The sequence below is a fragment of the Sapajus apella genome, unplaced genomic scaffold, assembly GCF_009761245.1.
Source record: "Sapajus apella isolate SASKATOON/1434 unplaced genomic scaffold, GSC_monkey_1.0 scaffold6, whole genome shotgun sequence".
Classification (NCBI taxonomy): domain Eukaryota; kingdom Metazoa; phylum Chordata; class Mammalia; order Primates; family Cebidae; genus Sapajus; species Sapajus apella.
In genome coordinates, this window is record NW_022436946.1 from 52,389,714 (window position 1) to 52,405,351 (window position 15,638).

General features: G+C 36.6%; 1 protein-coding gene across 1 annotated transcript in view; it reads left to right on the forward strand.

Annotated features, from left to right (window-relative positions):
• GPR63 (G protein-coupled receptor 63) overlaps positions 1-10,338 on the forward strand; it is a 33,730-nt gene extending 23,392 nt beyond the window's left edge. The window contains exon 2 of the mRNA XM_032275216.1: positions 7,727-10,338. Within this exon, the coding sequence (XP_032131107.1) occupies positions 7,877-9,136 (1,260 nt within the window). The 5' untranslated portion in view covers positions 7,727-7,876 and the 3' untranslated portion in view covers positions 9,137-10,338. The remainder of the gene's footprint in view (positions 1-7,726) is intronic.
• Positions 10,339-15,638: the final 5,300 nt, after the last annotated feature.

The window sequence follows — 15,638 nt, forward strand, 5'->3', positions numbered from 1 at the left end:
GGCATGGTGGTGCGTGCCTGTAATCCCAGCTACTCAGGAGGCTGAGGCAGGGGAATTGCCTGAACCCAGGAGGCGAAGGTTGCGGTGAGCCGAGATTGCGCCACTGCACTCCAGCCTGGGTAACAAGAGCGAAACTCCATCTCAAAAAAAAAAAAAAAAAAAAAAAAAAAAGGTAAAACAGACTTGTGGGAAGACTCAAGAATATGTAGGGGACCTCAACACCCCATTCTCAGCATTATGTCATCTAGGCAGAAAATAAACAAATAAATCTTGGATTGGCCCTACCAGACATTTTCAGACTATTTCATACAACAGCTACAGAACACACATTCTTCTCATCAGCACATGGAACATTTTTCTAGGATAAACCATATGTTGGGATGCAAAACAAATCTCAACAGAATCGAAACCATATCAAGTATCTTTGCAGATGACAATAGAATAAAAGTAGAAATCAATAACAGGAGGAACTTTGGAAATTTTACAAATATATGGAAATTAAACATGCTCTTGAATGACCACTGGGTCAGTATCGAGTTTTCTCTAAAAACGAAGGGTAGAACTACCATACAATTCAGTAATTTCAGTACTGGGTATGCATTCAAAGGGAAAGGAATTTGTATATCCAAGGATACCTGTGATTGCATGTTTATCATAGCAGTATTCACAACAGCAAAGATATGTAATTAACGTAAATGTCCGTCAACAGACAGAGGGATAAAGAACATATATATGTACACAATGGAGTGCTAATTTAGCCATAAAAAATGAAAGCATGATATTTGCAGCAATGTGGATGGAACTGGAGGTCACTGTGGTAAGCTAAATAAGCCAGGTACAGAAAGACAAATACCACATCTCTAATTCATGTGGGAGCTAAAGAAGTTATGTCATGGAGGTAGAGAATAGAATGATAGATACCAGAAGCTAGGAAAATACCAGAAGAGGAAGGGGGGGATGAAGAGAGATTGGTTAATGGATACAAACATACAGTTAGATAGAAGATATAAGTTCTAATGTTCAGTAGCAGAGTAGGGTGACTATAGTTAGCAACAACGTTCTTTATATTTCAAACTGGCTAGAAAAGAGAACTTGAAATGTTGCCAACACATAGAAATGTTAAATACTTTAGATGATGGATACTCCAGATACCCTGACTTGATTATTATACAGTCTATACATGTAACAAATGCTCGCATGTACCCCATGAATAGGTAAAATATTATGCATCAATGAAATGTAAAAAAATTAAAAAGAAACAAATAGGAGACAAAGGAAATATGAACAAAATCTGTCACCCATAGGACTTATCACTTCTTTTGTTTTTTGCATTTCTCAAAAGGTTCTAGAAGGTTAATCTATTAGCCACTTAAAAGTAAATTTTAAAGTTTTCAATTAATTTGCACTTATATTAAATACTGACCTTTCCTACCACTTTTGTTTCAGTTTTAATTGTCATCAGAAGTCACTTAGCATATTCTCTGAAACAGAGCCTTTGCTGACATTTAGTTTAATTTCTTTTTAGCATTTATGGGGAAAAAGTAACAGGAAGGCAAATAAATCCTTGTGCTTAATAATCTAATTTTTAAAATGTCCATGGAAGAACTAAATGTTCCTTTGAACATTAGTAAGGAAATTCATCTCTTTTGTGGTGAATTCTGGTTGGAATTAGAAATATATTAGGAATGGAGCAGCGTTATAAATATAGAACACTACTTGTGGTTCATATGTAAATGTATACACAGCATTTTTTTTCCTTTAGCTTTATTGGATATAGGTTTTAAGTTAGATATACCTTGCAAACAAGTATAATTTTGATGCCATGATAATGTGCCCTATATAAAAAATAACATTAAATAAGCTCTTCCTTACCCTGTCCCACTCTGTGTGATTATTGTTTATTCTTTTTTGATTTGTTTGTTCAAAGCTTCCTTTGACTCTGTTTACAGATAAACCAGAGAATAACCGAATTCAACAACAAAAAAAGGTAGACGTTGTTATAGTGATCTAAATTTATTTATGGACTATTCTTTTAATTGCAAAGTAGGTTGCCCAGTGAAAGTGATTGCCTGGTTTTTTTTTTTTTTTTTTAATGAAATAAAGTTGAAAATTACATTGCTTCTGAGGTGGAATGGTTGGTTCTTTATTTCTGGTTCCACCTTTTTCGTAACAGAACTCAGGAGTGTACTTCCGTCCCGGTGTGTCCTTTGACTACCATTCCCCCTGTTTTAATTGGAATCTCTGGATATGTAGCAAGGACCTAACATAGGAAGGAATATACATTTATATGTGATACATTTTTTTCTTTCCTCTCTTAGTTTGTGGTTTCATTTCTTTCTTAGATGAGAGGAAAGATTGGGATGAAGAGAGGACTAAGTGAAATTCTTCTTGGCTAAGAGTGTTCCAAAAAGCAGAAGGACAATGATGTGACATCTGTTCCTTCAAGTGCAGCCACTGGTCCAGAATGAGACAGAGATGCTCCATAATGTCAAGATAAGAGCTCTCCTTTCTCTTAGGCATTCTTCTTTCTTTTAGACTTTCATTTTATTCAAGACAAAAGCAGGTGCTCTGAGTAAGCCAGTATTTCAAAGTCCTACCTGTTTTATTCTGCTGTCAGTAATGAGTTGGCTGGAACACGTGGCTTATTCCCTTAGTCCTCTCCTAGGCTTTACCGGCAGCCAGTTTCTGTTTATCTGTTATGGAGTAGAAGAGTTTTAGAGCAGCAGTTTTTTCAAAGTGGTGCCACTCGATTCTTCCCAGCATCCTGGGATCAGTGGAATTAAGGCCAACCTTTAGAGCGTATGCAGTGAGCACAGCATTTTAGAGGATTGGTCTGGGACCGGGGCTGGTGGGAAGTCTCTGCCCTGAGAAGCTTGAGCCAGGCCCTGCAGAATCTGTAGACTGTGTAGTCAGCATGTAATGGACAGCATGACATTCTGTGGAATAGAAGTACAACCAAGGTCCCTGTGGATTAGATTATGGTAGTGTGCTAAAGACTTGACAGATCCCTGAGGTAGGATAGTAGTGTAAGCAAATGCTTCAAGTAGTCTTTGCTAACACATATAGAGAAAACCAGAATTTGACAGATCAATAGCCATGTACCAGATGCCAGCAAATTGCCAGCAGATTGATTTGCTCCATCAGTAAAACCACATCTGGTACAGCATCTGCACTCTTTAAAATGCATTGTTTTCTACAAAGCCAAAGAGGCAACTTGAATAGAGATATGGCAGAAATTATCACTTTCATCTTCCAAGTCCTTGATGGTAACTCTAATCTTTGTTATCTCTACAGGAATAAAATGTTGCTTTTGATTTACTGTTTTCATAGGTAGAAATAGATTGTTCTAGGGGTTTGCAGTCAGCCTTTCCTACCATTATAGCCCTTGCTCCACAGGTTAGAGAAGCAGTGAGGGAATCTGCTAAGTTTGTCTGTTCTAACTCTGCATTTCAAAACTGGTACAATAACCATGGCATGAGTTCTGGGATGAGTGGGAGTTGGAACTGAGCCCAAAGTTCATTAATCATGTAATTTCCATAAATTCCTGCTCTGAAAAGAATCAGAATAGAATCCATACCATAGAATATGATACTGATGTGGTTTGGATGTTTGTCTCCTTCAAATTTCATGTGGAAATGTAATCCCCGATGTTGGAGGTTTGGGGCTGATGAGAGATATTTGAGTCATGGGGCAGATCCCTCAGAATGTCTTGACACTGTCCTCCCAACAGTGAGTGAGTTTTTGCTCTGAGTTACACAAGATCTGGTTTTTTAAAAGGGTGTGGCACCAACCCCTCTCACTCTCTTGTTCCTGCTCTCACCTTTCCCCTTCCACCATGATTTTGAGCTTCCTGAAACCTCATCAGGAGCAGATGCTGGCACCATACTTCTCACATAGCCTGCAGAATTGTAAGCCAAAATAAACCTCTGTTACTTAAAAATTACACAGCCGCTTCTTTGAGAAAAATATGTATGTGTGTGTGTGTGTGTGTGTGTGTATATATATATATATATTTAAATGCCAACAAATTTATAAGAAAAAGATAAACAACTCAGCTGAAAGGTTAGCAAAGGACTTGAACAAAAAACTTTACAAAAACATTCAAACAGCCAAAACAAAACAAAAAAAATGGAGAATAAATACATAAGTGAATTGTTAATTTTAGGATTTCTAAAAGTTAAGAAAGGAAAATATTCTGTTGATCAGTAAATATACTATTTACATAACTACATTAATACAAACACTACTGTAATTCAAAATTTTCAAATAAAGATTTTGATAGTACAAAGGGAAGAGAAATAAGTTGGGAAATGCTGTGACAGCTAACTCTACATTTGTGCTTACAGGAAATCAGGAGTTAATATCTATAATTGGTAAACCAAAAAGTGGTTTCTTCTATTTAGATGTATAAAGAATAAATATATGAAAAAAGCTTTTAAAATAATTAAGAATGATTACCTCTAAAAACAGGAATGAGGTAGTGAAGGTTGGGACAGGGTTTGATGATCACCTTAAAACTTATCTAATTATTTTTAAAATTATGTGCATATTTCATGAATATTAAAATAGGTAAACAAAAAATTGATCCCACAAAACATAATGCAAATGAATTTATCAAATATTTATTGGACTATGTGCAAAGCATAGTGGTTGTAGGGAACAATGGGATTAATAAAATCAATGGCTGCCTTCTAGGAGAATAAAGTCTTTGCAGAGAATAAAACAAGTATTGAAAACACTCCAAGAACCACCTGAGCTTGAGAGGTTGAGGCTGCAGTGAGCTGTGATTGTGCCACTGCACTCCAGCCTGGGTGACAGAGTGAGATCCTGTCTCAAAAAAATAAAATAAAGCACTCCAGAGGCAGGTAAAACTAAGGAAAGAGGACCAAGAGAATACTATAACCTCCACTTTCCATAATATTTACAAAAATGTTTTTGTTTAATCTTTTTGTTAAACTATTTCTTAGAGAAATTGATCATTTATATTTATTAGGCACTGAAAAGTTGATTAGAATCTCTGTGTTCGTGGGCTGGTTTGACAGTGGGTGGGCTTCCATATACAAGGTGATTGGAAAACCTCAGATGTTAGTATCTAGAGGTTTTTTTCTCTGTGGCTGTTTAGTCACAGCTCTTCAGTCTTCTGCATGGGCAACATGTGCCTGGCTTCTGGCAGTCTAAGAGCAGGATGACAAAAGGAGCTAGGTTCTCAAATTAAATATGCACTTGCTCAACCCTCTGTTTTCAGCCTTGCACTGATATTTTTGAGTGTAGTGCTTCTCAAGTTCAGTTGAGCCACAGAGTTGGGCTACTGAAATGGAGGTACGTGCCTTCACATGGTTGTTCAGAAAGGAGGAGAACTATGGGTGGAGTGGGGTTCCAGTGGCTCCGGTTTTCAGCCAGTTTTCCAGTTTTCAGCTCTATCTATACTTTCTGTGGTAACTGGCATCCAGAGATTCTCTAGGGATCTACAGGATTGTTTCAGTTTCTTCAAAGCCCATTTCCCTGAAAGTATTGAGAATAAATTGTTCTGTGGCAGTCTGCATTTTTAACCAGAAATTTAGAAACCATTTATTTGCTCGCCATTTTCTATTTAGTACCTGGCACAGAGTAGGTTCTTAAATAAATATTTGATGAAATATTGAATGAATTGTTAGAAGTTTTTATAGTTGTGGGAGGCTTTGATGGTAGAAAGATAATTGCGACTATGCAGATGTAACAAGTTAAAAGCCATCTTTTAAATTATGATTTTACTTTGGCTTCATTCTATTTTTTGTTTTGTTCCTCAACATGGTCAAGGAAATGAAATATTTTAAACTGTGTCATAGTGCAGGATGGGTATATGTTTGTTTACTTGGTCAAACACAATTTTAACTGTCACATTAGGCTTAAGATACACATTTGTCTGTTTATAATTTTTCTCTAGAGGTAGACTTGTATTGAGGTTAATTTATAATTAAGCACAGTCTTTATTCTTAATTATATCTACATTTAGGGTACTTCTGTAGAGGCTGATGGTGATTATGGTGTAATCTTCCAACCACCACTTCTCTCTTCCCCTTGGCACCTTTGTGGTTAATAAGATGCCACACTAAGCTGCTGCAAATTGAATATGTAAGGACAGATAAAATCTAGTAAGGGCAAATAAATTAAACTGTAAAATTGAAAGTAAGTAATAAAGTTGATATTTTGAATGAATAGATAAGGATTCTTCTTTTTATAAAGGCAGCCCTGGACAAAAAAGTTGGGACTGTAGAGATATAGGTATGGTAGGGAGTCCCTGATTTGGCTGCATTGCTGGATCTTGGGTCTTACAAATGTGATATCCCTACCCATATGCACCCGTAAATGAATGAATGAAATTTTGACAATGACCCTTAAAACCAATGACTAATTCTAAGTCAAAATCATGAGTAAATTGCAATTTTGTTTTAAACTTCTGTGCATTTACTTTCTTCCCCCCAGTCTTTAAAGAGCTTATTAAAGGAATCTAGGCAGAAATCCAGAGACCTCTTTCTAACCATAAAGAGGTTACCTCTCCAGTAAAGACCTACTGAAGGAAAAACCCATACCACAAAATGTGTGAATAAAACAGCAGATTAACAAAGTCCCTTACAGAAAACTCAAGAATTGCAGATACATGAGTAAGAAATTGGAGGTTAGGACAAGAGAAATGTGATAAGAAACTTTTTGGAGCAAGCTAACTAAATACGTTTCTAAGTTTTCTCAAATAGATTCTTCATACCTGAACATTTTTCTAGTCATTTCTCCTTTAACATCTTCATCTTTGTTATTTGCTTGACATATTCTGATCAAGTTGCTAACACAAAATAAGATTGGTTTTTTTAGGGAGAAGAAAATACAGAAGATACATGTGTACATATCAGAAAAGAAAGGATGAAAGTCGGTGGACTTGGGAGAGAAGACATGAGAAGCAAAGAGAGCTTTAGAAAAATAGAACTTTTGAAAATATGACCAAGACTTCTTACTTATAATTTTTCTTCTCCACTTGAGTAACTTCTCCAGTATGATTGGTGGTGGAGCTTCTAGTAAGAAATTAAAAATGAATGATTTTTTAATTCAAAATCTAAAAATGAAAAAATAGGTGAATTAATGGATAAATAAATAAGTAGACAGCAAGCCAAGAAAATGTTTCAGACCTTCATTGATAATTACCTAGTACTTACTTATAAGGTTGTTAGAATGTAAGTGTGTAATTGTTATGTGTGAAGTAGGAAACCTGCTTTAGGTTTCTTTGCCATCCAGTTTAGTGCTAATGTAAAAATAGAGTAAGAACCTGTACCAAAGAACTATTAATTAAAAAAAAAATAGTTCTCTCAGGAGAACCAGGTAAAAAAAAAATCTGTATTAACAGTAACTATAGAAAAGCCATGAAAATTAAAATTAACATTTCATTAAAGTGAAAACCACTGGATATATTTTTAAAATTAACAGTAAGATTATAACTTCGGTCTTTGGGGCAGTAACACATTTTGAGATTCCTTGCACTTTTGCTTTATGTATGAATGTCATGAAATTTCCACCATAGTTGGCTAAAGATAAAGTAACAGAACAATATTTTAGTGTTGACTACACTGGAGGTTAACATATTTTTAAAGGGTCAAAAAGAGCAAAACTGATCCTTCATGATGAAAGGCATCCCTGAAGTTAAATGTTATTTACAAATATCATTTCTCATTTACTTTTTATGTTTTGGTTTTGTTTTCAGGCAAAAGGACTCTTGTGGAAGATGGAACTCATTGTCCATTTTCCAGAATGTATTTCCAAGCCCATTAATGGAACCTGATACTGCTGTTCTGTGTTGAAATGCTTGAAGAACACCTGCATCTCTGCTAGCATCTTCCATCCTACTGAAACCATGGTCTTCTCAGCAGTGTTGACTGCGTTCCATACCGGGACATCCAACACAACATTTGTAGTCTATGAAAACACCTACACGAATATTACACTTCCTCCACCATTCCAGCATCCTGACATCAGTCCGCTGCTTAGATATAGTTTTGAAACCATGGCTCCCACTGGTTTGAGTTCCTTGACAGTGAATAATACAGCTGTGCCCACACCACCAGCAGCATTTAAGAGCCTAAACTTGCCTCTTCAGATCACCCTTTCTGCTATAATGATTTTCATTTTGTTTGTGTCTTTTCTTGGGAACTTGGTTGTTTGCCTCATGGTTTACCAAAAAGCTGCCATGAGATCTGCAATTAACATCCTCCTTGCCAGCCTGGCTTTTGCAGACATGCTGCTTGCAGTGCTTAACATGCCTTTTGCCCTGGTGACTATTCTTACTACCCGATGGATTTTTGGGAAATTCTTCTGTAGGGTATCTGCTATGTTTTTCTGGTTATTTGTGATAGAAGGAGTAGCGATCCTGCTCATCATTAGCATAGATAGATTCCTTATTATAGTCCAGAGGCAGGATAAGCTAAACCCTTATAGAGCTAAGGTTCTGATTGCAGTTTCTTGGGCAACTTCCTTTTGTGTAGCTTTTCCTTTAGCTATAGGAAACCCCGACCTGCAGATACCTTCCCGAGCTCCCCAGTGTGTGTTTGGATACACAACCAATCCAGGTTACCAGGCTTATGTGATTTTGATTTCTCTCATTTCTTTCTTCATACCTTTCCTGGTAATACTGTATTCATTTATGGGCATACTCAACACCCTTCGGCACAATGCCTTGAGAATCCATAGCTACCCTGAAGGTATATGCCTCAGCCAGGCCAGCAAACTGGGTCTTATGAGTCTACAGAGACCTTTCCAGATGAGCATTGACATGGGCTTTAAAACACGTGCCTTCACCACTATTTTGATTCTCTTTGCTGTCTTCATTGTCTGCTGGGCCCCGTTCACCACTTACAGCCTTGTGGCAACATTCAGTGAGCACTTTTACTATCAGCACAACTTTTTTGAGATTAGCACCGGGCTACTCTGGCTCTGCTACCTCAAGTCTGCATTGAATCCACTGATCTACTACTGGAGGATTAAGAAATTCCATGATGCTTGCCTGGACATGATGCCTAAGTCCTTCAAGTTTTTGCCTCAGCTCCCTGGTCACACAAGGCGACGGATACGTCCCAGTGCTGTCTACGTGTGTGGGGAACATCGGACAGTGGTGTGAATATTGGAACTGACTCACATTTTGGGTGATGGTTGTTCATTATTGACATTGAATTTTCTTTCGCATACCTTCTCCACTTTATTGTTTTTTTTTATAGGGTTTTTATATGTATGTGTGTGAGCAGTGTAAAGAAAGAATGGTAATTATAGTTGTTACCAAGAATAAACAATAGGAAAGTGATTACAAATATTACCTCCAGGTTTCAATAGAAACCCTCAATTTAGGCTGAGGAGATGGTTCTTTGGTTTTGGAGTTTTTCCTTGATTGATTTATTTTCATAGTAAGAATCAGGATTGTGCTTTATTGAGCCTGCAGTTACATTGAATTGTAGGCATTTTGTATGCTGCTAAGGTATGCTTAGTTGAGTTTATCAATACTTTTTTATTCTGGAAGACACTGCTGCATTTTGCCATCACATTGGAGCCATATGCCTCCATCAATATATATTTAGTTTTATTTTAAAAACTAACCCAAGAAGGTTAGTGACATTTGAAAGATCATTACTATTTACTTTGGTGCACTTTAAGAGACAATGTACAAATTAATTCAGTCTTATTTTTCAGAATTGTTTCTATACATGTGCTTTAGGAAACGTGCATTACCATTTATGGGAAGATAGTTTAATAAATGTTTTATCTGCATGTACAGCTGTAAAAGAGAGAATGTAAAATGTAGACAGTTTTCTAAGCACCATAGCAACTCTTCAGAGCAACAGGGAGAAATTGAGGAGATGGCATTCTTGCAAATTTAAAAGGGGAATGTAGTGAGAGGGATGGTGGGTGCTGGTGCAGGCTATGGTGATTCCTTTTACCCAAGGGTTTTTGTGGAGTATATGAAGAAGGGGTTGACATTTATGGGCACCTACTATGTGTCGGGAACTGTGCATCATTTTATCCTCACAGGTTGTGATGTAGGTATTATTATTTTTTTACATATGAAGAAAGCAGGTCTCAGAGGAATTAAAATCCTGCCCAAGGTTAGTGGTAGAGCTCAGATCCAAAAACCTCTAGAATCCCAGGGCTGCACTGTTCCACTGTGCCACGCAGACGCTTCATTCATTTAGATGTCTCATAGAGGGAATTCTATGCATCCTTTAATTTTTAGACTAAAATATTCTTTTTAAAAATTAGCCTTTATTTTCTTATTACCAAAAGAAATATGGAAGCATTACAGAAACACTGGAAAATAGAAAAAAAAAATCACTTACAACTACTTTTTTTGTTGTTTTTTGGAGACAGAGTCTCACTCTGCCGAATGCAGTGGTGTGGTCATGGCTCACTGCAGCCTCAACCTCCAAGGCTCAGGTGATCCTTCTGTCTCAGCCTCCTGAATAGCTGTGACCACTCACACGGGTGTGTGCCACCACACCCAGCTAATTTTTTGCATTTTCTTTTGTAGAGACAAGGTTTTGCCCTGTTGCCCAGGCTGGTCTCAGACTCCTAAGCTCAAATGATCTGCCTGCCTTGGCCTCCCAAAGTGTTGGTATTACAGGCGTGAGCCACCATACCTGGCCTACAACCACTTTTTAACTTTTTTTTTTTTTAATTTGCAAAACAAGTGACTGACAGTTATTGAAAAATTAAAGATAGCTATGTGTAGGTCTTGCCTCTGAGGGTTTAGAGGTTTCCAGTTGTCCACTTGTGTTAGTTCTAAGTGTTCTGGGCAGAATAGCATTGTTGCCCCAGTGCTTGCCCTAGCAGAGCTAGAGTTTGTGAACGTGCTCAGATGTTTGTTTCCTACAAAGAAGGGAAAATGAACCTGGTCTGAGCCTAGAACAAGTTTTAATAGGGCATGTATGGCATTTCAAATTATTTTTCTCTTGCTGACAGTCTGCCCCCAGGGTGCATCTAGGGCCTTGGTCAGCTTCTCTGTTACCAGTGGCTCACTTTATAAAACAGCCTACAGGGATAAGGGCTGAAAGTATAGCCACTTAGGTACATCATTGACTAATTAGGTAAGTTAACCATGGATTTATAGCATCTTTTCAGGATGTTAGTGCTTTGTGAGCCAGTGGAAAAAATAAGCTTCTATTTCTTCATTTGTAAAACCAGAGAATTGGATTAGATGAATCTCTAATGTCCTGTCAAATGTGCTTTCCTCCATACCAGGGTATAGATACTTGAAGAGCCTAGATGACTTCAGCATCACCCTTTGGTCTCCAGTATTACTTCATTACATTTTACTTCATTAGCTATTTCTAATATTAAATGTCTGAAGAGCTTGTGGCACCGTATCAGGAGCTAGGGTATTGAAAGATTGATGACATCACGAAAGACCTGGGAAACCCTGCTCTTAAGGAAATTGTAACGGTATTGGAACTCATTGTCCAGCTAAATAGCTCTTTGGGGACTCAAGCATATTATTCAACATGTTGTTATTGGGATCATCTTCAAATGATAGTCACCTACCTCTTTAATTTCTAATTTTTATTCACAGGTAAAATTATTTTTGTTCATAGGGAATTTATAGGACATAAGCACTGTAGTAGATACTAGTAGCATGTTGAAGTGTATTATGCTTTCCATTTTCAATATAAACTGGATTTCAAGCAGATATCGATAAGGACATTTTTGATTAGACTTTCTCGGAGGAAAGTCAGCATGATCTGTATTCATCTTACATATTGGTAGGTCATGAAGACTCCTTTGTGGCTGGAGTTGAAACTGAGCTTTGTTTTCTTTGTTCTTATTTTATGGGCAGTCTCTAGGTACTTTCATGCTGCTTAATAGGCAGTACCTCATTTGGTGAGAGCTCTGGAGTGCCTGCTGTGATGCTCCCTGTTTGTGAACAAAGATTATGAAGGGGTCTTTGTGAGAATTCAGCAACAACACTGAACAGCAGTTCTTTTTACACTGGATAATCTTGATCTGATGAGAGTTTACAAACCGTTTTGAACATTTTTTATTATGTATACATTTTGAAAGCTTTAAAGAATAGGTACTACGGAGCACCTTAAAGAAATGTAGGTGCAAAATCATATGTTGTCTATTGCCCCATATTTTCTTGAGGTGGGAAAAGATACCACTACTAATTCTCACTGCTGACAGGCATAATCAGAAATGGTTTTCAGCTTGCCTGTTTTTCCTTCTGGATAGTCAGAAGCATGAAAAAAGATAATAAAATATTTGTGGTCAAAAGAAAGATGCGAGAGAAATTCCAGATAGTATGGAGTAATGTTATTTCAACTTTAATACGTGTTTAAGCATCCCAAAGGGAGCTTGTTAACAGTCCAGATTTTTGGGTCCCCAGAGGGTCTGTGGTTGAGTCCAGGAATGTGCATTTTTGTTTTTTGAGCACTCTGCCTGACTGGCTCAGGTGGTCCCTGGGAAACACTTTAGGAAACATCCCTATAGAAACTATATCTATTTGAATATCATCTGTTTTATCCCACAATGTTTGTTTTGCATTGCAAGCCATTATCTCCTAGGCATGGGTAATCCACATTGAGAGGAAAATCTACACATCACTGTGCCTAATTTGCTGCCACCTGTGTTTGTGCTGGATCTTGCAGTGTTAGCTTTATTTTCTCTCAACTGGCAAAATTCTGATAAAGTGTATAGCTTTACAGTAGAGCAAAAAGAGTGACTTAATTGAAAGGCACGACTTTCAGGAGTCTAATTATGCTAATATTTTATTTTCTTCTAGAGAGATGTCTTTATTACATGTAATTCCCTGAAGAAATGTAAAGATTTATCTAATTCCTATTGCTCTGCCAGTTGTGTTCAATGGAAGCATTGAAGTAAAATTTAAAAAAAAACTTTTTAATCTGTGTATTTCTGTTGCCCATAAAGATACTTAATTTTTTTCTTGATCTTTGTTTTTGTTTATGTGAAAATATTTACATATATATCATTTCTGTATATATCACAGAAAAGTTTTCACTTGCTTGACATTTTATTCTACAATAACTTTAAGTTTAAAGAATGGCTACGTTCAGATTTATTTTCAAAACTATAGTCCTGCTAAACTGCCTTCATTGAAAACTCAGTTTTTATAATAAATAAAAAATATCAAAGCACAAGTTTGTTATTGGAGGTAAGTTATATCTGTTGGTAGTAGACCTTTGTAATGAAAATTAATTAATTTTACAATAGTAACTGACCTATATGGGAAAAAGAAAACCACCTTGAATTATGGGTTCTAGTATTTAAATATCAAAAAATATGGTTCTTTGTGCAACCAAGAAAAGAGTTCCTGATAAGAAAATAAATAAATGTTTAACATTTCTAAAGTGGAGTTTTTTTTTTTTTTGTTTTTTGTTTTTTTTTTTAGGACTACTGCATCTCATTTAGAAAAGTTTGTCATGGATAATGAAAAGCTGAATTTAGCTTCAAATTCTGCTGCCTTGGTGTTATTTTCAAATTAGCTCTCAAGGCCTGTGTGCATATAACTGTAGTCTAGTTTGAGTTCTCAGAGTGGTTCAAGATGAAATGGTAAAAAAAAAACTAGTAGTGTAGGGCCAGGCACGGTGGCTCATGCCTGTATTCCTACCACTTTGGGAGGCTGAAGTGAGTGGATCATGAGGTCAGGAGTTGAAGACCAGCCTGGCCAACATAGTGAAACCCCATCTCAATACAAAAAATTAGCCAGGCGTGGAGGTGGGCACCTGTAATCCCAGCTGCTTGAGAGGCTGAGGCAGGAGAATCTCTTGAACCTGGGAGGTGGAGGTTGCAGTGAGCTGAGATCAAGGCATTGCACTCCAACCTGGGTGACAGAGTAAGACTCCATCTCAAAAACAAACAAACAAAAAAAACTAGTAGTAAAGTCAGCACCTGTTAGTAGAGTTATAAAGCTGTTAAACAGTTTTAAGAAATTATGTCTAGGGAAGTGATGAAAATTTTCTGCTGAATTATTTAAAATTAGATTGTCAGTTTGGCAAAGCAGTGATAATGTCTGCTTCTATTTTGATGAAATTATTTCATACTGCATTTCCACTTACAAATCCATAGGAAACATTATTTGTATATGAGTTTCAATTTTGTGCCAGTTAAACATGAAGTTTTAAGTCACAGTCACAAAAGAAGATTGATTTACAAAAGCAGATTGTTATTGAATCTACATTTGATGTTTCCTTCTGACACAAAAAGGTAAGAAAGCTACAGCAAAATAGATAATAAAGCAACATGTTGAATTAAAACCATATTCACATCTGCTATGAGAATAATGAGCCCCACTCAATCCGTCCATAATAAAGAGAACCTTTATAGAGCCATTTCTACCTTCACATCAAGGTACAGTTAATTAGATTTAATATAAAAAAGAAAATAACAGTTGCATGGCTATATCAGTTAAGATTTAACCAGAGAAGCAGAACTAGTAGAAGAGATTAAGATTTATTGCAGAGAATTAGCTTACATGATTGTAGGTCTGGCTAGCACGTCCAAAATATGAAAGGCAGGCTTTCAGGAAGGGAAGACTGGAACTCTAAGGCACAGACTGAAGGTGCTGTCCACAGATGGAGTTTCTTAGGGAAACCTCAGCTCTACTCTTTGGGCCTTTAAACTGCTTGAATCAGTTCATCCAGATTATCTAGGTTAGTCTTTAGTTAATGTGGACTGATTATAGACTTTAATCACATCTACAAAATATCTTAATAGCAACACCTAGATTAGTATTTGATGGAATAATGGAACTATAGCCTAGCTAAATTAACCCATCGGAAGACCATCACAATGGCGATCTTCAAATTTAAAGTACTGTATGAAATAAAATCCTGTGATGCTGGAGGTGATGGTCCAAAAATACAGTCACATAAACCTGTGTTGCATAAGTGGGAGTTTAATAATAAAATGACAAAGTTAAACTTGTTGCAGAGGATGGTATACACATTCTAACTACATTTAATGTGCATAATCACAGGGTACCATTTATTTGCTCTGATTTTCACTTGATTTTGAAACTTCCTTAGAATGGAGTAATAATCAGATGATTAGGTAAACTAATGTCCTTTCTGTATAAGCTTTCATTCTCTGTGATACTTATTAAAGGCAATACTTTTAAGGAATTTGAAAACATTTATAGTTACAACAATATTCTAAGTGTGAAAGTACAAGAATAGTACTAATAATAACGGATGCCCTATTTTGGCCACTAATTGTGGTCAAAATACACTTTCAATCTATTTTAATGCACAATATTTTCCCTTTTCTAGCTGAGGTAACTGTTCCCAAGAAGTTAAGTATATTTTTCAGGAATAGCTAGGATTCATATCTAGGTCACCTTCCCCTATTATTCTCTGAAAACGGAATCAAGCCCCTTGTGAGAATAGCTTACTAAATGTCATACTGAATGAATATTACACTTTATGCATCAGATAATCAGCATTAATATCCACATCTGTATTCCAAGATGTGGATATTAATGCTAAACTGAGATTGGTGCAGTCTTGGTTTTAAGTCATGGACTGTATTTGGCTAAGTCATAAATAAGACTATTAGGCTGACTGGGGCCCTGGGAGCCTGGGATACACCATCTCTAACGTCAGAGAGCCTTCACAGAACCT